Source organism: Lampris incognitus, chromosome 1 (genome assembly GCF_029633865.1).
Source record: "Lampris incognitus isolate fLamInc1 chromosome 1, fLamInc1.hap2, whole genome shotgun sequence".
Classification (NCBI taxonomy): Eukaryota; Metazoa; Chordata; class Actinopteri; order Lampriformes; family Lampridae; genus Lampris; species Lampris incognitus.
The window spans coordinates 123,144,693-123,168,142 of NC_079211.1; the positions used below are offsets into that span (position 1 = coordinate 123,144,693).

The 23,450-nt window shown below is 42.8% G+C and overlaps 1 protein-coding gene across 1 annotated transcript in view; it reads left to right on the forward strand.

The window, feature by feature from the left end:
• ank1a (ankyrin 1, erythrocytic a) overlaps positions 1-23,450 on the forward strand; it is a 134,456-nt gene that overhangs the window by 38,246 nt on the left and 72,760 nt on the right. The window contains exon 2 of the mRNA XM_056281302.1: positions 15,477-15,569. Coding sequence (XP_056137277.1) covers positions 15,477-15,569 — 93 coding nt within the window. The remainder of the gene's footprint in view (positions 1-15,476; positions 15,570-23,450) is intronic.

Sequence of the window (23,450 nt, forward strand, 5' to 3'; positions counted from 1 at the left end):
TGTGGCTGGCTTCCCTGTCATATTTAGTCAACATATTGACATGCTCAATACTTTGAACTTGTCTTTGCAAGGCCAAGATGCCAGTGTGTTGCTCCTAGCTGACAAACTGGATGCTTTCGTCTGAAAGCTTGACCTTTGGCGTGACTGCATAATTGCTGGAAATTACAAAATGTTCCCAAACCGTGCAGATTTCATTGCTGATGTAGGCGGCGCCAATTTCTCTTCTCTCCTTGTCTCCTCAGCTGCTGAGAACTGCTTTGAGGTCGGGTTGCTACCCGTCCCTTATAATACAAGATCATCCTGTATTGGAAAATAAAATGCTGTGTCTCGTATTGAATCAATGAGAGATGCAATTTGCCCCGTATTTTCGTACACATCGTTTCATATATACACTAGGTCTTCAAAGTGCTGAGAATAACATAACATCAAGTAAAATCAAATCAGGTAAATCAGACAAACTCTGCGTGGTGTCATGCCAGTATCATTGCCATTAGGCCTGACTCAGTGGTTGCCTTGTACGGTTAGAAATAGCACCCTCAGTCGCTGTTTTGTTTCTTATTATTATTTTAATGAATTCTGCAAGTCTGCCCATGAACCATAAGAGGTTGTCAAGATATAGGGCTGATTCCAGTGACTGTCTGAGTACCAGGGGCACATGGTTTCGCCCGGAGAAGGAAGAAATACGCAGGTAGTACCTCTGTATTTCTTCCTTCTCCAGTCACCTGAAAATTGCGGGTTTAACAGAGCAGCAGCACATTGCCTAAGTGCTAAAATTGTAAATTTATTATTCAGTCAAATAACATAAATTTGTAAAGAAATAAGAGTAAATTGTACATTTATACAATAGTACATTATGTTCACTAAATTTATTTTGTGTATTGCTTTTGTTTGCCAATAAATCAGTTAACTGAAACATTATGTAGCTACATGTCTGTTTTCTAGAGACCCTGACCAGGTCTACCTACTGCAGGCAGTTGTCTAGCCTACTGTATATATCCTTTTACATGAACCTTTCAAGCCTGGCACATTCTGAACTAATACCACACTGTGGGTGTATCCATAGGAAAAGTGAAGTTGTTAAAAAAAAATTATCTAAACAAAAAAACAACCTTTTCCATTGAGGTGGAGGTCATGGGGCCTGGGTAGGCGGTGGCGGGAGCAGAGATGGGATAGGATTAAGTGTCGCTTATTTTTCTGAACTAAAGGTGGCAACCCTAATTGAAGGAGCGGTTTGTTTCATACTTTACAGAGGACTACAGTTCATTCATGTGTGTTCGGGACCCATTTGTCTACACAGCAAAAAATCTGTCTTTAGAAATGGAGGAACAGCTTATTGAACTGAAGAGTGACGACAGGTTGAAGCACTTTTTTGCCACTTTGTTCTCTTGCCACCTTCTGGGTAGCATTGATGCAGGAATACCCCCAACTCTTGGCAGCCTAAAAGCTTCTCCTCCCTCTCACTTTGACATACTTGTGCAAGGTAGGCTATTCCAAACTGGCCGCGCTCAAAACAAAACACCGCAATCGCGCTCAGATTGAGGACAACCTGAGGAGGCTGTGTTGCCAAAATTGAGCCAAGAATTCAACCGCTTTGCAGAACAAAGCAGACTCATTTTTCACATTGAGTTGAGACTTAGCATAAATGCAGGCTTTGTGGGAACGATGATAATAATAATAATAATAATAATAGAGGCAAATAATGACAATTACAATAATTATAATAATAATAATAGGCTTCAATACCTTATCTATAACTATACTACTACTCACACTACTACTACTACTACTACTAATTAATTAATTAGTTAATGATGATTATCTTTCGCTGTCTGTCTGTTCATGGGGGGGTACCATAGAACAGTTTGGGGGGGGGCAGCTTGCAAAAGTTTGAGAACCAATGGCTTAAATGAACCATAATATTACAGTCATATTCCTGAGGAGTCTGAGGGGTTATATAACTTAAAGCTATGAAACTTAATTCCAGTGAAGGATTGGAGGTTTTGTTTTTTTGTTTTTTTGTATCTCTAACAATAAATATGTCAGAGGATTGTATTTGTAAGAAAATGGATAATGAATAATAAGAAAAGGATGTGCGATTGATCCTGATGTGACAGCAGATGCACCAACAGTGCTGAGGGTAGACAAATCATAGGTGAGCTGTTTTATTCACTCAGAGAATGAGCCACACTGAGTTAAAATCGATACTTTGTCTGGATTTAATGCACCAATGCAGTGCATCTGACTAGCACTGTTATTCATCCCATATGGACCAGATCTACTGGGTACACAACTGTTTTATAGCCTCGGATTATGTTGTTCCACAAAGTGGGAGCCAAGGGGATTGTTATTTTGAGCATTTATAAAAGGAATTTTTTTTCCGTTTTCTTTTAAATTGAGCAAATTTTTAAATCGTTTTTTAAATACCACAACAAATACCATAACGGTCCGGTACAACGTCCACATTACTGAAGAGGGAGCTGAGCCGGAAGGCAAAGCTCTCAATTTACCAGTAAATCTTCGTTCCAACCCTCACCTATGGTCATGAGCTTTGGGTAGTGACTGAAAGGGTGAGATCACGGATACAAGCGGCTGAAATGAGTTTCCTCCATAGGGTGTCTGGGCTCAGCCTTAGAGACCGGGTGAGGAGCTCGGACATCCGGAGGGAGCTCGGAGTAGAGCCGCTGCTCCTTCGCGTCAAAAGGAGCCAGTTGAGGTGGTTCGGGCATCTGATTAGGATGCCTCCTGGGCATCTTCTTTTGGAGGTTTACCAGGCACAGCCAACTGGGAGGAGACCCCAGGGTAGACCCAGAACTCGCTGGAGGGACTACATGTCCAATCTGGCCTGGGAACACCTTGGGATCCCCCAGGAGGAGCTGGAGGGCGTTGCTGGGGAGAGGGACGTCTGGAGTGCCCTACTTAGCTTGCTGCCACCGCGACCTGACCCCAGAGAAGCGGCTGAAGATGAATGAATGAATGAATGAATGAATGTTTTTTAAATAATCAAATCTGAAGTTTTTTTTATTAGAGAGATCAGATCAGATGGCAATTTTTCTACATCTGTTTTGACTCACTTCACTTCGCTTCAGATCTCAACAGTGTTACATTGTGTTTTACAAGACATGTCAAAAAAGTATAAACCTGGACATGGCCAAGAATTGTGGTTTATTTCTGAGCCACAGTGATATAACCAGCATGGAATGGTCTCTAGGCTGAACGACTATTTCTCACCCTAGTAGTTTTGACATTTGTGAGAAGGTGGTTTTATTTTAACAAGATACATCTAGTTTTTTTTCTTGGGGGGGGGGTGGATCCTAACATAATAGGTGTCATATGGGACTTAAAGAAGTGCCCTTTACTGTCCAAGATGACCATGATGTTATTTTGTTTTAACTCCACTTATGTTCTGCACTTCAATCAGAAGCTCTGGGGGAGTTTTTTTTTCATCCTAGAATTGAATAATTTAGTAGGGGTCCATTTGGTTTAGATACTGTGTCAGCCTTTCACAAAGAGCTGGCTAGGGATTGGCCTAGTTAGTCATAGCATTAGGCCATGATTACTTGATGGTTTCCCTGCACTTCAAGATAATGGAAGGAGAGGAGAATGAAAAGGAAGACAGAGAAGGGATGCAGTGCTGGACCAAAACAAACTGTTCACTGATTAATGGATGATAACAGCAGCCTGTTTCTTAATGCAACAGTCATTTGTATATCGTCTGTACCTTATTGTTGTCTAGATTTTCACAGAGGGAATGTAAGTCAGTGAGGCGGTGCAGGTCTGTTGAGCAGCAGAGTGGTGTTCTCTCCCCATGGAGTGCTTATTCAAACGAAAGTCTGAAAGCCTCATGCCCTATGCTTCTTTTTAGATGAAACCCCTGCAGCCCCACCAGCTACATTCAGCATATGCTAATAATCACCCATGCTTCAAGTCCTGAATTTGTAAAAACCTAACTTTTTTGGCAATGGCACAGTAATTAATTTTTTTTGCGCTATTTAATCTTAATTTTAAAGTCAGTGATCAAAGCTTAAATTATTGGGGTAGGGGGATGAAAACTCTTGTTGCTGTAAGGTTACTCGTATTTGAAGAAAAAAAAATCTCAAAAATCAAATATCCATGCAAGGTAATCTTATCAACAGTCTTGTACTTGTTCTATGTGTATGGATTGCTACATTTGTATTTATGTGAATATGTATGAACGTGAACTTGTGTTCAAGTTCAACTTTATTGTCATATGCATTTAGAATATAAAGAAACTCGTGCTCTGGCTCTCTGACTTAACACAAGGGACACAAGGGCAAAAAATACGCCGCCACCCCCCCAAAAGAAACACAAACAAACAACAGATCTGCATAGACTGTGTACACCTGAATTCATACATTATACACATATACAGTATACATGATAACGCAACAATGTAAGGTGCATATGGGTGCAAGGCAAATTTATTTGTATAGCAACTTTCATCAACAAGGCAATTCAAATTGCTTTACATAAAACATAAAAGGCATTAAGACAAAATGTAAAAGCAATAAAAAGACAATAAATGTCTTTTTATTGCCTTATGTTTTTATTATGTTAACAGCTTCCACAGAAGAGTGGAAGCAGTTATAGCTGCAAAAAGGGGAACTAACTCCATATTAATGCCTATGGATTTAGAATGGAATGCCATAAAAGCTCCTGTAGGTGTAATGGCCAGGTGTCCCAATACTTTTGTCCATATAGTGTTTGGACAAAAGTATTGGGACACCTGGCCATTACACCTACAGGAGCTTTTATGGCATCCCGTAAACAGTTAGAACTTAAACTCGCTGTCATGCGGGGTGGGGTGGTGGGACCTGGTCCCAGGCTGCAAAATTAACAAGCAGCAATTTGACTATTTATGTGCGCTAAGATATAAAAGATATCAGCTCTTATTCAGGCTACTGCAGAACCTCTTACATTCAAAACAATAAGAAAAACGGCATATTGTAACGTGCATGGATAAGTAAACACGTTGGTCCTTGACTAACGGGTCAGACCCTTTAGTCGACTGGTTAACGTTGTCGCTTGCGGAGTGGGAGACACGGGTTCGCGTCCCGGCTGTGGCGACGGTCTCCCGGACTGCCCCCCGAATTCGCTACAATATAAAAACTAAAAGCTACTCCCAATATGTTTCTCTGGATTACAATACCTGGTACCTTTAGACGTCTAATAATGGGTTCCATAAAGAGAGAAGGATTCGAACCAGGTGGATGACGCATGGTTATATACCCGTAAATCTTTACGGCACTTTGTGATGAAGTCACAGAAATAGTGTTGCTTTTAATACGGGCAGGAAAAGTGTGCTCCGTTACTTTTCCATCTCAGGGATGACTTTCTTCTGTACATATTCCAAAGCCTTTATGGGATCCAGAAACGTCTCCTCATTTCTGTATGATATTCGCAGTCTGGCAGGGAAGAGGAGACCTCATCGGACTCCTTGTCGTCCTCATAACATCTTCTTCATGTCCGCTAATGCAGCTCAGGCTTTGGCAACGCTGGCGGTGTAGTCGGAGAATATGGCTATCCGTCTCCTGTTGTGACTGAGTGGAGCTCTGTCCCGGGCTCTTCTCAGGATCTCCGCAGCGTCTCCGTCATAGTGTAATTTGGCGATGATAACCTGCAGTCAGTCCCCTGGTTTCCACTGGGTAAGGCTACGGTGTAATCGATGCATTTTTATGTCTCTGTCCATCTGCAGTGCTTCTTTAAGAAGTTTGGAAACAGCCGCGGGAGAACTCGAACCTGGTTGTTCTTCGACGCCAACTATACGTACATCCCCCTCCTCATTCTGCCCTCTAAGGCTTCATTCTTTTCTTCAAGTTTTTCAACTTGGCTTTGAAGACAGGTGACAGCAGTTTGTAGCAAAGCCACTTTGTCAGACCATGTCGATAGTCCTTCCGCCATGTCCGCCTTCATAAACTCAGTTCAGTTCGCGATTGTGTTATTAGTGATTTCTGATCTTACGGCCTGCAATTCACTTTTTATGGCATTAAAGTCTTCAGCTAATGCAGTCCTCAGTTCTTCCCTTATTATTTTAGATATATCTTCCCTCAGGGATGATACCAATGTAGCAAATTCAGGGGGCAGCAAGGAATCGCCGCAGCCGGGACGCGAACCCGGGTCTCCTGCACTACGGGCGACTTAACCAGTCGACTAAAGGGTCCGACCCGTTAGCCAAGGGCTAGCGAGTCTATACATCCGTGATCGTTACAATAGTATATCTGACTTGATCGCTTTGGCGGTCATACCTCCTGTAGCTTCAGTCCGGGTAGGCGAGGCTTGATTTGGGCTGCTTGAAGTACTGTGTGTCGGAGGGGTTGCAGACCTCGCCGGGTTATAATTATATTTACGGAAGTTTGTCGCCATTGAGTCGGTATTCCTGATTTTTTTTCAGTGCGATGTATTGGCTTTGAAATGAACAAAGCCGTTTAAATATCAAGTTCTGCAGGCGCTCCGAAAAAGACGTTTTACTCCATATCTTGCTCACCAGAGACCCCTACCGGTATCCACGTTTAATTTTGACTTTGGGGACAGAAAGCAGACCTGTCCCAGACAAATCTGGATGGTTCATAGTGTAGCTGAAGATCAGAAATGTATTTTGGCTCTAAACCATTCAGTGCTTTGTAAACCAAGAGCAGTATTTCGAAATCATTTCTTTAATGGACAGGAAGCCAGTGTAACGATCTCAGAACCGGAGTGATGTGATCCAATTCTTTGGTCTTGGTAAGAATTCGAGCAGCAGAGTTCTGAATCAGCTGCAGCTGTTTCATTGATTTTTTTTTTTTTCAGAGAGACCTGTAAAGACGCCGTTACAGTAGTCGAGTCGGCTGACAATAAATGTATGGACAGGTTTTTCCAAATCCTGCTGAAACATAAATCCTTTAATTCTTGATATATTGTTCAGATGATAGTGGGCTGACTTTGTAATTACCGGAATGTGGCTAAATTCAGGTCTGAGTACATTACTACACCAAGATTTCTGGCTTGGTTTGTGGTTTTTAACATTACCGATTGTAGCGGAGCACTGACTTTTAATCGTTCTTCCTTGGCTTCAAAGACCTTTACTTCAGTTTTATCTTTGTTTAATTAAAGAAAATTCTGAGACATCCAATCATTGATTTGTTCAATGCACTTAGTGCTTGTATGGGATTACAGTCCCTTGGTAATACGGTAATGTAAATGTGAGTGTCGTCTGCATAATTATGGTAACATATTTTGTTGTTTTCCATAATCTGAGCTATATGTTAAACAGAAGTGGCCCCAGAATGGAGACTTGGGGAACTCCACAGGTTTTTTTTTTGTCCACTCAGATTTGTAATTACCGGCTGTGTCAAATGCAGCACTGAGATCCAGTGATACTAGGAGTGAGATTCTGCCACTGTCTGTGTTTAAGCTGTTTCACAGAAATTGACAACTGAAATGAAACAATGTACAACACAGTGCATAGAGTCTTCGCTTAGTACCCCTTTAACACAGACACACTAGGGCTGTCCTGGATACCATTTTTTGGGCTCCGGAGCCTCGGTAGTAATGAACAGCGAATATTCAAAGCTTCGCTGGAGGTTGACGGGTGCTGAACATGACTTGAGAATGACTCAGCCAGACATTTCTTGGTTCTCAGCTGAGATGGACGGCATAGTGCTGCAACACATGTCTTCTGGTTTAATTAAAGGCATTAATTTTTAAGGATTCTGTTGTTCCACAGTATTATTTTATATATATATATATATATATATATATATATATATATATATATATATATAGTTATCTGTTAATAAAAAAACATTTTCCAAAAGGTTTGGTGTGTTTTACGTATGTTTGTTCTCCCGAGGGGTTTTGTTGAATGTTGTCCTAAGTGTATAGGTCCTATGCAATTTTACTGACAACAGCTTGTGACAAATTTTCTTATCATGGTTAAATTATAGACCTACATAAATGCTCATAATAATAGGTTCTGAATCTGAGACAACGCCTGACAAAGCGCCGTGAAACAGAAGCGTAGAAACAGAATACTAGCTCCAACAATTTTAAGATTTGAAACATATATTTGTAAAATTTATATTTATTTATCATTTCTTTATAGTAATTTCTCAGTGTACGCATATATTGAAACGAAATTTGTCCTCTGCATTTAACCCATCCTATACACTAGGATCACTGGGCAGCCACAGTGCAGCGCCCGGGGACCAACTCCAGTTCCAAATTCTGTCAACTATTAGCCTACTAAGTCTGTAACATTTTACATCCTGAACCTAACAAGAATCAAACAGAGATACAAGAAAACACACATATGGCACACTGCCTTGTTATCACTCAATTCAAAGTGTTCCCACACAGCTGAGGTCTTCGGCATTTTGGCTTCCCTTTAAGGGCCAAGTTAAACTGAAGCGCAACCAGCGACGGCTGTTATAAATGGGCTAACCAGGCTAAACCCTCCCTATCATTTACAATAAAGAGGAGAAATTTATTGGAACCAAGAGTAGCAACAGCACCAAATAGTCACAAGAAAAACACAGGATATATCTAAATGGGCTTATTTTTTACAGCCCAAACACAGTAGCATCAGCTTCCATTCATTTTCATAGTGAGTGATTGACAGGCATTGTGTCACGCCCCCTTGATTTGCTTATCATTCAGGCATTCAGCCCTCAGGCCACCGACGTTTGACCAATGACAGCAGACGTACAGAATAACGGTGCGTACAGTGTGCTACTCGTGCGAGAGTGGGGAGGGGAAGGTGAGCGCAGTCATTGGCATGAACGAGGTGGGTTATTTAATTGTGGCATTTTCTTTTATGTCTTTGGAAGAAAAATTGGAAGTGAAGAGACTGGGGACACATCATCCAAATGATGTTCAAATAACACAAATGGACAAACAACAAAACAGTAAGTTTGTGTTAGTTGGTTTCAACGAAAGGACTGGCTAACTGCAAGTGATGCAAAGAATTCACTTTTCTGTTTTCCTTGCTTGCTTTTTTGGAGGAGATGTGGCTTGTATCCAACAAGGAATTGTGGACTTGAAACATTTATCTAACAGAATTATGAAGTGTGTGTGTGTGTGTGTGTGTGTGTGTGTGTGTGTGTGTGTGTGTGTGTGTGTGTGTGTGTGTGTGTGTGTGTGTGTGTGTGTGTGTGTGTGTGTGTGTGTGAGAGTGAGTGAGAGAAAGACCCATAACGAGTTTTTTTGGCATCGGCCCATTCTTGTGGGTACTTCTCTATAGTGTTGTTGTAGAGCAAATTGCTATAACAAGCTATTTAGTGTAGTTGCTGTAACTTGGTATCTCAGATGTAATGCTGCTGTTGCTACAGCATGAACTATTGATAGGTAAAATGCATTTGTTAGCCTAGTGTTTCCCAACCCAGTCCTCAAGGACCCCCTATTCTGCAGATTTTCATTGTAACCCTGCATATGTAGCCCTGCTTGTACTTACTCAACCAATCATCTCATAGCACTTATTTATGCAAGGTGTGAAAAATCTGACATAATTCATTGCTGATTGGTTGAATAATACAAACAGGTACCTATTCAGGAAAATCTGCAGGATAGGGGGTCCTTGAGGAGTGGGTTGGGAATCACTGTGTTAGCCCACCCACCCAATATCACCATCTGCTGTCATTGAGTGTGATGTTCACTGCTATGAGTGAGAGGGATGTCAGGTGCCCAAGCTGACATGGTATAGTATATTTCCACATTTAACAGTGCAATTAAAAAGTACAAATATACTACAGGAATGTGCTGACAAAATGTGTTTGCAGCTCACCTTTATTGAAAGCCTACATTTGGCAAAAAAAAAGAAAAAGATATCAGAATCCCAAAATTGAACACCGAATACCTACCCAACGAGCGAATATCCGAATAGTCAAATAATCGGGTCTGGCCCTAACACAAACACACACACACACACACACACACACACACACACACACACACACACACACACACACACACACACACACACACACTGCAACTTGTCCATATGTACCAACATTCCAATGTAAAATAAAATTCCCTGGCAATTTGTTTCCTCTTTTTTTCATTTAAACTTCTGTATGTTACTGTTGTTTGAGTTTGACTATTAGAAATAAAGTTGGGGGGAAAAAGGATCACGGAAAAAAAGTTTTAATAAAAATATCAATAATTGGCACTAGTGTCTCAATAACATATCGCAAGAGGACATATTACAATATATCCCAGCATCGATATTTTGTCCCACCCCTAGTCCTGAGCAGTCAGGTTGCCAAACCACACTGTAATACAGCTTGTCAAGACCCTCTCAATGGGACAGTGATAAAAGTTCACAGGAGTTTTGGCATTCATACCAAAACACTTGAGACGCCTCTGAGAATACAGTCTGTGCTGTACTTTCTTCAGGATCCAATTGGTGTTGAGAGACCATGTGAGGGTGTCTGTGATGTATAAAACGGAGAAATATAAAACTATCCACAATTTCAACAGATGACCCACTGATGGAAATAGGAATTTTATTTTCTCCGATCTTTCTAAAGTCTGATATGATGAGCTTGCATTTTTGATGTACTGGCTATGGCAACAAATTTTCTCTAGTGGGACAATTAAAAAAAAAATCTGTCTGTCTGTCCCAAAATCACTAACACCCCCCCATTTTTTGTAAATCTTGATAACACCGTTTGTGTGCTCGGTAACTTTCTCAGAGAAATTCACATAAAAATTGGCATATTCACTGCTTAGTGGAGAGTCGACACAGGTAGAGACTACTCTTTGAAGCTTACTTACATACATATACAAAACTCATTGGAATTTAAGGTGTATAATGAACAAAGGCTCAAAAGGCTTTGGTGCAGTATGAGATAAATCCCTGGTTATACATCTGGTTAGATTTTGAGCAGTATTTCAGTGTTCAAGACAGACTTGTCACCCTCAGGTCAATAATCCATGCACAGTCCCATCAGTAATGTATGCCCTCTCTCTGTATTTCTGCAGCCATTCAAAACAAATAGGAACATTTGGCCAACCCACTGTTAATGCTGAAATGAATACCATTAAGTCTAATACATGAAAGTGGCAGGGCAAATGTTGATTATTGGAATGTGGTTATTGCTGGACATTCAGTCTGTCATGTAGTAACACCCGTTTTCAAAATGGTATTAATACATTCAAGATGGTGCACGATAGCCGATGTTTCACTGACAGTTACTAGACGATCCAGTAATACATTTCACTGTCCTCATTGGAGAGACAGATTGCAATAGACAGTATTCTTCTTGTATTTTTTTAACACAGCATGAGTATAAATTGTGAGAATCAGTTGAAGACAATCTTCACTTATTGCATTTGTACATCTTCATATCGGTCCACAGAAGTAGAATCACGCCTTTAACAAAGTTGAGACAAATACTATAATACAGGTGAACTGGTATGGTCAGAGGCAGATAATGGGCCCCTGGGTCTGGGTCCGGTAGGCCCATTCGGTAATCCACCCATGGGGATGGTAGAGGTACATGTAAAGCAGAGGAGAACCTGCACACTGGGATTAGACTAAAACAGTCAACATTATTTACAAAAATAATCTCTTTATCCTAGGGCGGCATGGTGGCGCAGAGGTTAGCGCGGTCGCCTCACAGCAAGAAGGTCCTAGGTTCAAGCCGCGGGGTAGTCCAACCTTGGTGGGTCGTCCCAGGTCGTCCTCTGTGTGGAGTTTGCGTATTCTCCCTGTGTCTGTGTGGGTTTCCTCCGGGGGCTCCGGTTTCCTCCCACAGTCCAAAGACATGTAAGTCAGGTGAATCGGCCATACTAAATTGTCCCTAGGTATGAATATGTGTGTGTGTGTGTGTGTGTGTGTGTGTGTGTGTGTGTGTGTGTGTGTGGGCGGGCCCTGTGATGGCCTGTCCAGGGTGTCTCCCCACCTGCTGCCCAGTGACTGCTGGAATAGGTTCAGCATCCCCACGACCCTGAGAGCAGGATAAGTGGTTCAGATAATGGATGGATCTCTTTATCCTACTGACAGGCTATGAGGCACAGTGCGAAAAGTTCACACGTACATTTTCAGATCAAAAATGACAAATTTTCTTGGTTGTGGCCATTAGGGTCATATCATTCCCTTTTAGAATACATTTCCTTGTGACTGAAGCTTTGTCTCAGATGCAGACATTTAACTGATTTCTTCACTTCCACCTGAGTTTGCCTGCAGTGAAACACTATTATTTAGTTTAGATTAGACCAACCAGCAGTGGCACAGTGGCGCAGTGGTTAGCGTGGTTGCCTCAAAGGTGCTGGGTTCGAGCTCTGGGGTAGTCCAACCTTGGGGGTAGTCCCAGGTCGTCCTCTGTGTGGAGTTTGCATGTTCTCCCTGTTTCTGCGTGGGTTTCCTCCAGGTGCTCCGGTTTCCTCCCACAGTCCAAAGACATGTAGGTCAGGTGAATCGGCCATACTAAATTGTCCCTAGATGAATGTATGTGTGTGTGTGTGTGTGTGTGTGTGTGTGTGTGTGTGTGTGTGTGTGTGTGTGTGTGTGTGTGTGTGTGTGTGTGTGTGTGTGTGATGGACTGGCGGCCTGTCCAGGGTGTCTCCCCGCCTGTCGCCCAATGACTGCTAGGATAGGCTCCAGCCTCCCCGTGACCCTCAGCAGGATATGTGGTTTGGATAATGGATGGATGGATAGAACAACCAGAAGCCAAGGATACATGGGTGTGTGCCTTTTCTCATTTTTTTAGTGACTTTGTTGATCTTCCTATCATTCTTTAACCTCACTCTTTCTCATACTCTGTCCTTAATATGAGAGTTTTCCTGTCTTTCTTATTCCAGAGTACTGCCCTGGGTTGTATACTCAGTGCTTCTCTGTAATTGACAGTGAGAAGGATAAGCTGCACCACCAGAGAGTTGACAGCCTCAACACTGCTGGCCCTACTTCACAGGCCATCAGTGTGCCCCAGTGTTCAAAAGTTAGTTAAACCCAAGCTTTAGAGTGCCACAGGGAAGAGGACAGAGAAAGAATGATGAGTAAAGACCAAGTCTTTCCAGGTTTCTGTTTCAGATGACTCATAGCGCTTGGCTTATGCTTGCCTTTAAGGCCTAGGGACTTGCTAGTTAGCTGTTTAGGGACTATGAGTGTGATCCCTTTATACCTCCTAATCTGCAATGTAACCGTTGGAGTGTGGAGAGTCCCCTCAGTGGGGTCTGTTCGCTGCCCCAAGGTCCCCAGAGGCCTCGCGGTAAATGGCCTGTTACTCTTATCAGCAGTATCCCCCACCACACCCCTAACCCAACTCACCCCTTTTTCCGTTTCCACACCCCCCCCTCCATCATCATGAGCCGTCTGCTGCCATCATCATGAGCCGTCTGCTGCATAATCCAATTATTCTCTGAAGTTGACACGCTCTGTAGCTCACTGCAAGCTCCACAAAGGACTTCCCTCCTGCCACATTTCGTGGCCACATGGACACATATGCGTATGCATACATGTAAATTGTTACCATGCAGTGTTACTTCACAAAAACTCTGTGCAGATAAAGCGCACATGACATAGCGGTGATCAAAACAACTGAATCATAAATGCACACCGATGCTTTTTGGTTCTGCTCCCCCCCCAGACTCCACCTTTACCGGGTAATTCTATTTCAAGGTGTACCAACCGGGGCTCTAACTTCAGCTGTCACCCTCTGATTCATTGTGCCCTTGAGGTGACTCCGTGTGTTTCTGCTCGTCATTGTCCTCCACTTCTGTGTTTACCAGCTCTCGCATCTGTCTTCTTGAAAAAAACACCACCTGACACAGAGAAGGTCCTGCTTCCTGTTTGTGTGTGTGTGTGTGTATGTGTGTGTGTGTGTGTGTGTGTGTGTGTGTGTGTGTGTGTGTGTGTGTGTGTGTGTGTGTGTGTGTGTGTGTGTTTGATACACATACATGCACACCACAACATATATTTGGCCATTTTTATTCTGCTCAAGGCAAGTGTATCCCCTCTGCGTGTTTGTAATTTAATCAACAATATCGTGTATTATAGATTTTCTTCTTGTTAAGATGGCTATTTCATGGTGACAGCATATGACGACCTGCACCGTTGCATTTTAAACAAAAAAACAGGGTGCTATACGATTGCTGTGGTAGGGTAAATGGTATATGTGCTGTAGAGACATGACAGGTTAATTAATCCCTGGATTCTGTGATTTTACCCCAGTGCAAATGTCAATAGGTATTTCTGCAGCAAAAGGGCACAGAGAGTCAAAAAGGTGCTGTGTTCTGTTAATTTTGGTGCTGACACATCAAGAGTCAGGAGTAACAGATGGGGTTTGGAGTGGGTGTGCACGTAAGTGTACTTACGTGCATGTATGTGTGTGCGTATGTGGATGTGTGCAGGCAAATAGACCAGTGCATTTGTGTGTGTGTGTGTGTGTGTGTGTGTGCGTGTGTTGTAGGATGACCGTCTGTGGTCAGGTCTGGCGGGCGGGGGAGTATGTCTGATCTGGAAGGAAAGATTTAAGCAGCCTTGGTTTGTGACAGCTGACTGTTGCAAGGTGCTTGAAAGCGTTTGTGTTTCATCAAGAGGAACAGACTGGTTGGTGGCCCTCCATACCAAAGGATCATTACATACCCACTGTCTGAAGTAACCAGGTTCTTCTTACCCAGTGTGTGGTCGGTCGCTGTTGCTTGGTCGAACACAGCAAAAGCTGCGTGTTGTTTTTGACCACCTGCATACGGTAAAGGAAGCCAGTGTGTTTCTTTGCTGTACAGTCAGTCATTTATGACTATTCTACTGTGTCTCTCAGGCAGGGGACACATTTGGTAAATGTTTTTTTTTTCCCTGTGTTGAAACTGTGTAGACCTCAGTAAAAAAATATTATTGATGTAGTTTAACTTCCATGCATTCACCCTTGTTACTGTATGTATTTGGCTTTGCATTTGCATTGTACATGTGACCTCAGGGTAAGTACGCTACATTTTGTGAAACACTTGACATCACATACCATAGGGAAATGAGGAGGAAACCCTATTCACTGGAATAGAGGCCACAGTAGTGCACTGGCACCTAGCTGATACATCTCTGAGTCATACACTATCCATTATAAACACCAGAGCCTCCTCCATCCCCATCAGTGTCCCTCTGTCCAGGCCACTGTATGTGAGCTGTCCTCATGTCCCATCGTGCTGTCATCATCATACCACTCATCCTAACATGATCTGTTTCCCCCCCTCAGCCCGGTGTAGTTGAGGTTTGGGGAGGGAGGGGGCACAGAGATTGGGGTGTAGGACTGATCCACTTCCTGCCTCTCCCATCCTCCTCTCACTCCCTCCCCCTTCTTTTGCCTATATGTCTCAACAAGATGTTGTTCACCTGTTCCCCTGTTGAATCTTTCTCATTTCCCTGTCATTGTTTCTGTTCACTCTGCTTGTCTCCTCTGACCCCCCCCCCCCCCGTCTATCTCTCCGACTCTCTCTCTATGACTGTTGCGATTAACTGGGCTCTGTCTTTATGTCGTGTGTCCTTTTAGGCCCACGCGGTGCATCGCTGGCTAATCGATCAGGACAGTAGTGTGAGCTCTGAGATGCCGGATGGCCACGGAGTATGGCACTTTGATGATGAAGTAAATATCTGCAACACGTATATCTGGCTTTATATATATATATATATATATATATATATATATATATATATATTTCTCTATATATTTCTATGACCATCTTGTATTTGTCACTTAAAGTTTGTGTCACTGTTGTTGCTCTACTATTGTTTTATTTACCTTCTTGTTTTTGTTGTGTGTTGCTTATGGTATTGTAGCCCTGGTTTCTTTGACAGTGTAGTGTTGCTGTTGTGCTGTGAGCTGACTCAGTCAGGTGTTGTGGGAACAGGCTGGAGCTTTTACTTTGTTCCTGTCCTTGCTTGACATATTTTATTAACTTGCGTTTTATTTTCCCGTTTTGGTTATGTTTGTGTTTTGGTGGTTCACTTTGCGTTTGTTCTTTTGGTTTCGCATATATATATATATGACATAAGTGTGTATTTGTATCTATATGAATATCTATATCACTGTCTGTGATTTCTATTCAATCAATGTTTTCAAGCAGCATATTACATGCCAAGAGTCCACGGGCAAAATATAGATTTTGTACTTCTCAAATAGACTCGATACACCTTACAGTGCGTCTGAGCATGCCAGCACGGTAAATAGATCACACTATACCGAAATACGGTAGTGTAACTGCATAGTTAACAGTCCAACTATTTTTCCTGTGGGTTCTTCTCTTTAGAAAATATGCTTGTAATTTCCATTTGTACCACTGTATCTATGTATAGACGTGTGCTTAGGTGTGTGCAAAAAGTGTGCATGTGGGCACATTTGTGTCCATACGTGCATATATGTGTGTGTATTTGTGTGTGTGTGTGTGTGTGTGTGTGTGTGTGTGTGTGTGTGTGTGTACTGGGTAAGTGGATTGGGGTGAGGGTAGGCTTCTTTTTATTTCTATCTGTGCGTCTGGTGAAGTATGCATGCTGCCATTAGTCTCCTTGCATGGCCTTGGGCTGTATATTAGTATTATGTGAATTGAATGTGTGTTTCTGTGCCTGTTGTGCTGTGTCTGTGTCCCTCTCTGTTTGTGTTTATGCCGTTGTGCTGTGGTGTTTGTCGTGTGTTCTGTAGACATGAGCTGTGTTTGTCTCGTGCCAGTGCCGTGCTGTTAATGTGTCTCAGTGTTTTGTTTGTGTTTTGTGGCTACTGCATATTTCCCATGTCATTGTTTTCTCATGTGTCGTGTCTTGTCTGGTTTTATCTAGATCTGTTTGCTAAAGGTCCTATTGCACCAATGGAATAGATGATCTTGAATCTATTTCAATTCAATGGAGGAGAGATTATCTAAGTGCAATAAGACTTTTGGGAAACTTGTTGCATACAAGTCTTGCCTCTGATGATTTTCCCCTCAAATCCTGGCTCCGTCCTTGCTCTCATGTCCAACACCCAAACCAAACCTCTTTTCCTGATCTCCATATTCCTCCTGTACACCATAGAGCTTTGTCGGGGTTGTCCAGGATGAATCTTTAACTAAATCATCTCTGGGTGATAAACCATATCATCTGCAAAGTGCAGAAACAAGATGAGAAAACAACTAACAATTACACAACCCATACAGTTCTCCATGACAAGCGTCACATTTATTAGAGGTGTAAGCTATATATATATTATAGTTAGCTCATGTATTTCTAATTTTATAAACTGCCACCAATCACTGTTACTACCTTTGCCAATGTCCTGCACATATAATATGGAGTTCCCTTTTCCTTGCTGGTGCACATCAATGGGTGTATGTACAGCAATTGTGCTTATCCTTTTTCATTCGCTCCTGTATGTTAACTTTCCTCTTGTGTGGATGAGTGAGAGAGGGTTTATTTCATTTCAGGTTCATCTCCTTTTTTTCTCTATCGGTTTGCACCAGGAATGTAGTGGAAGGTGAATCACCCCAACCTGGGTCAACTCGAATTTTTATTTGTGGAGCAGAGTTTACCCAATCTGTTCAGGCTAACACTTGTGTTTTGTAATCTTAATTGATAGTACACATCATAGTAAGTAATGTCAAACGCATTTGAATTGCATAAAGATTGTGTCTTTCAAGGAAAAAGACAGTAGTCTTAATAGTTTTCTAAGGATTTTTTTTATTATTATTTGTTGCGCTGCATTGATTTTTTTTCTTTTTTGATTTTTCTCCCTTTTTCTCCCCAATTGTATCTGGCCAATTTACCCTATTTTCCGAGCCATCCCGGTCGCTGCTCCACCCCCTCTGCCAATCCGGAGAGGGCTGCAGACTACCACATGCCACCTCCGATACATGTGAAGTCGCCAGCCACTTCTTTTCACCTGACAGTGAGGAGTTTCACCAGGGGGACGTAACGCATGGGAGGATCACGCTATTCCCCCCAGTCCCCCCCCCCCGGAACAGGCACCCCAGCCGACCAGATGAGGCACTAGTGCAGCAACCAGGACACATACCCACCTGCTTCCCACCCGCAGACACAGCCAATTGTGTCTGTAGGGACGCCCAACCAAGCCGGAGGTAACACAGGGATTGGAACCGGCGATCCCTGTGTTGGTAGGCAACAGAATAGACCGCCAAGCTACCCGGATGCCCCTCACTGCATTAATTTTATGATTATCACTTACTGGAGACCTTTGTTTATCCACATTTTTATTGACTTAACAGAATTACAGACCAGTTCATTAGCTTCTTTCCATGAAGAAACTCAGCTCCTTTTGGTCTCCTTCAGGCCTGCAGACCATACATCCCCTTTTAGGAAGACTCCCAACAGAAGTTGAAGTTTACTGATACGTTTTATTTTATTTTATTTCATTTTTTTCAGGGGGAAGGGTAGAATAGCTTGGGCTCTCTATTCCTATCTATATTTCGAAATGGATCAACACTAGATAACCTGCACCTCCTCTGAGGGGCTAGTGTGCAATGTGTGTGTGTGTGTGTGTGTGTGTGTGTGTGTGTGTGTGTGTGTGTGTGTGTGTGTGTGTGTGTGTGTGTGTGTGTGTGTGTGTGTGTGTGTGTGTGTGTGTGTGTGTGCGCGCGCGCGCGCAGCGCGCATGCTTGTGTGTATGTGGCCGCCCAGAGAGAGTAAGAAAGAGTGGTGCAGTAAAGAATCACCCTGTAAAACCCAATCCCCTTCACCAGCCTGTCGCCAAAGGCAGCAGTGGAAAGCAACAACCGCATAAACCAAAATCCCTGTAGCTGCCCCTCTACATCCCCAACTAGCATTTACCACAGACGGTTAACTGTAGGTGGATAATTACTGCATCACTTGCTCCCACTCGACACTCAAATTCTTCTTTTACTGTCTTTATTTTTTCCCAGGATTTTACATTCTTGCCCTCTTTATGGTCCCATTTCATTACTGCCCGAATAGAGAAAGAGTAAGAAGTGGTCAGCAGCGTGCAGATTGGCTAGCTGAGCAACACGGTCATTTTAAATTTTAGCAAGCGTCAAGCCAGGCTTACAAACCATGGAACATTACTTGAGGGCAGATTTAATTTACACCAAAATGAAATGCTCGATCAAATGCCCCCTCCCACCCCGTCACTTTCTGTAAGGCAGAAATATGAGATGTCAAAGGTTTGTGTAAAGCTCTAGTCCCTTTTGCCACCAGTTATGTTTGCCGTTCGCATATCCCTTATCATCCCACAGCTCTAATTAACCCTCATTGAGTCCTTGGAAACAGATGCTCGGGGAACCAAGCCCCATTCGTCACAGTATGGCTTGCATAGCAGACTTAATATGGAAAAAAAACTGTCACTCTGTGCACTGTCACATAGATTCTCTCCCCTCTCAGTTCTTCTGTTCCAGCTGCTCCCCAGCCCACTGTAGATGCAGACTACATTAGGAAGCCCATTCATGTCCAGCCACCAGCAGTTGGCTATAATTTGTCTCGGCTGTGGGGGCAGAGTTAAATTTACATGTGAAAAGCCATAGTGTATATGAATATAGCAACTCTCATTTTTTTCCCTGGGGTTATTGGTGCTGGTTTCACAAAATTAAAATTAAAAGCTTAAAGGGGGGGTTGCCGTTCTGCAAAACTGCAGAGGTTGTGTATTAAGCCCCTTGGCATGGTACCAACTTAAGGAAGAAGACAGGTAAGCAGGATTCTCTATTTCTCTTGCTAATCTATTAGGAAATTATCTTTTCTGGCTTTTGGCAGTGCAAGATGCCTCCTGGGAACATTCTGGCCTACTAAGAATACTCCAAGGTATCCCAAATAACTATGGCCCAAATGGCTTAATTAAAAAAAGATACAGCCCACACCTAGGTGGCCTACTCTTGGTACAGTATCCCTAGACTTGAGAAAGTCATTATTATAGAAGTTGATTTATAAAAACATATGATTTCATACTGGATTGCCTCTGGCTAAGCTTTGTGAGAAACAGAAAGGAATGCCATTATGCTGAGTACTCTGACGTCTATACTCGAAATTTGGTATTGTTGTGTATTTCCTCTCCTGCCCCCTATGTGCTTTTCACATATGTTTAGAGAACGTGTGTGCAAGCTCAAGGGCAAAATAGGGGGATCCCACATCAAGTTAACTGGCAGAAAAATATAGGACTAGAAGCTGAAGTACTTGGCTGGGTTAGGGGTATTTCAGGTAGATCACTGTGTTAGGGTTACCCTTCCCACCAAAGCCATAATGTGCTTTAAAATCACTGTCCAGACTTAGGTATGATGGATGTGTTTCTGATTCTCAGTGGTACATTTTTGAATGAATCTCAGTCATGATGAACTGCACACTCATTTTGAACTGCACACTCATTTAAGTCTATGCTAGCCTTAATTTCAGGAAGCTTACTTGTCACAGAGCAAATAAATATCTGTTGAATTTCCCTACAGGTGTGTAGCCTATTTTTGAGAGATGTTATAGCAATACTGTGTTTAAACTTTCCCTTCTGACAGTCAACTAAAACATCAAGAATTCAGTTTATTCTTTTTGAATTTTCTTTTTGAATTTGCTTCACTCACTAACCAACCTGTTTGATACGAAGCCTCTATTCATTTTTCTTTTGCAGTTTCCATTAAATCGTTTTCTCTGACCGGTTTTCCTTTAAACCTGTTTTTTATCCCTTCAAAATCAGTTGAGTTGACAATCTTCATTTTGTTTAAGCTTCCTTAATTCCACAGCACCAGTTGTTTCGTATTTTCCATTTAGACTTAAATACATGTTAGCCTTCATTAATTCAAGTTTTGTGTGTGTCCAAAAGGGAAAAAGAAAGGGAGAATGAGTTACTATCAATGTGCATGCAGGCGTGCATGTGCATGTATATTAGGTGAATGCGCTGAGTGCATGGTATGAGTGTGTGTGTGTGTGTGTGTGTGTGTGTGAATGAGTGAGAGAGAGAGAGAGAGAGAGAGAGAGAGAGAGAGAGAGAGAGAGAGAGAGAGAGAGAGAGAGAGAGAGAGAGAGAGAGAGAGAGAGAGAGAGAGAGAGAGAGAGAAGGGCAGAGGGTGGGGGTTCTGTGGGCATCTGTCTGTTTGTCTGTCCGTCTTTGTGTGTGTTGTACTAGTCTTTTTGTCTGTGTTCATATGTGTATGTGTGTATGCACTTAAAGCAGCAGACTGGAGAGTGAAGATGCAGAGAGAGACATTGAGGGACAGACGTCAGGTTTTCAATCTGCCTTCAGGTTGGTCTTGTGCTCATAGACCTGAGCATCTCCCCTAATCGCTCATCTTTAATTCTAATCAAAACCTCAGTCTCAGATGTGCCAGAGGGACACACATTCATCCCCCTGCCCCAGAGGCAGGGGGATGAATTGCTCAAGTTGGAAGCAGCAACATGTTTGTGAATTCATAGCGGCCTTTCAAATCAAATACAGTCCTTTTTCTGATTCCATTAGGAGCGGTGTGTGAATTTGTCCGTCTTCTGCTGCAGACAGTCACTCAAGCTCTTTGCTTTGGCGGGGTGTAGATGATGACGGAGGGAGCGTGGAATGGAAGGAGGGGGAGAAGTGTTAGGGAGAGCTCGAGGACTGACTCAGCATAACACTGTAGAAGAAGATGGTGCCATACTGTCAACAAGACTATGTAACACACACACCCCTACTGTGGCACATGCGCACTGCGGATCCACAGGTGCATTTATTTAGCACTGTTGCCATCGTCGTGCCCAGGACATCTTCCCTCCTTTCCAATGTGCCATGTACCTCTTGCTCTTTCCATCCACGTTTTCTTACATCCACTGCCTGTTTCCTCCCCTCCTCCCTTCCTCCTCTCTGTGGGCGTGGGGGTGAGAGGTGAGGCTGGTGGTGTTCAGAGGCAAGCTGGAACGGATCACTGGAACCCTACTACTGTCACACAGCCCATACATCTGACCACGGCAGAGGGCTAAATAATACACTAGAATGAAAGACTGTAAAATGGAATAGCTAGAAAGGCAAGGAGCCATGAAATAAAGTCAAATTTCCCTACAAAACCAAGTATTAACTGTAAACGTGTTCTCTAAGGCCTGTTCTACTCTGTTGTGCTGCTTACTCAGAGGAAGTATGTTGTGGTTATTTCATCATCAGGACACATTTAATAGAATTGCATTACGCTGGCCTCTCGCAGAGCCATGTCGACAGTGGCTTGCCATCTCTAAGTCCAAGATGGTCAGCTTGTACTGGACAGTGGCAGTGCAGTGCATTAGGTCTGAATGGAGTCTGGAGACTTGGGGCGCTCCAACTCTGCACCTATTAACTAGAGTGATTGAATTATGGTCTGGCCAGTGGTGCTGCCCTCTGCCACCCATCCATCTCCATACACAGTGGAACTCCGTTGACAAGATTCTGTATGTTATGCCGGATTTTCAGGTGCAGTCTACTTGGCGCAGTGCAGTGGCAGTCTGCCTGCCTACCTGTTCTACATGCCTGTTACTAAAGCAGCCTAACACACAGGAGCAAAAACATAAAATAATGCGATAGCACAGAAGACAATAACTGGTACATCAATGCTAGTCTCGTCACCAAGCATAATTAAACTAAATCTCTCAGACTCATGTTTGCATATTTTATTAAGCTACAAACATACTCACACAAAGACAAACACACATGCAGGGATACACAGGACCACCTTACTACTGTGAACACATTTAGACATCAGCACACAGCATTTATGTAAGTTCAGCTCTCGTCTGCTGCTCAGCCAAGCCAAGTTAGGATCGATGATCAGAACCCTGTGTCTTAAATTATGGAGCATGTGTTCTCAGCCAGTACTCCGACACTGCTCATGTATGAGAGAGAGAAGACAGACTGAGCAGGGAAGACGGATTTTACCTCAGTGATGCTCTGTCTCTCTCTCATCTTACACATCTCCCAGCAATATCTTCCACCACCACCCCGTCCCCCACTTATGAAGATTAATCGGACCCTGGTCACGGTCTAACATACTGCTGCTGTCACTCTGCTCAATTGCCTTTTTCTTTTTGCTTCTTTCCCCCTTCTTCTCTCTTGTCTCAGGATTTCTAACTCTTTTCTTTTCTTTTTTTTTTGGTCCGTCACGGAGTTGCCCTGGCATAATACATATGAGTACATCTGTTTTTGCGTGAGCAGGTACAATATTTTTGTATTTTTATGTGAGTATGTGTCGATGTACGCCTGACTGTGTATTCTATACACTGTCCACATTTTGCTCGTGTGAACATGTGTGTGCATTGTTAAGTAATATCAGTCTGTCATCTGGGTGAAGTTATTAATAACACCAAGTCCAACATCTGTTAATGCTTGTTTAACCCTGTCCTCTGCCTGTACAGAGGTCACATGTATATAATGTAGCTGGCACACTGGCTGAGGAATAGGCCCCGGCTGCTATGTGTGTGTGTGTGTGTGTGTGTGTGTGTGTGTGTGTGTGTGTGTGTGTAGTTGGGGTGTCTTAGTTTTTGTGTGAGTGTACATGTCTGTCAGTGATAGAGCATTGCCAAGCCTGCAGTAATCTGCCCGGCCCAACCCATCCTACAGCAG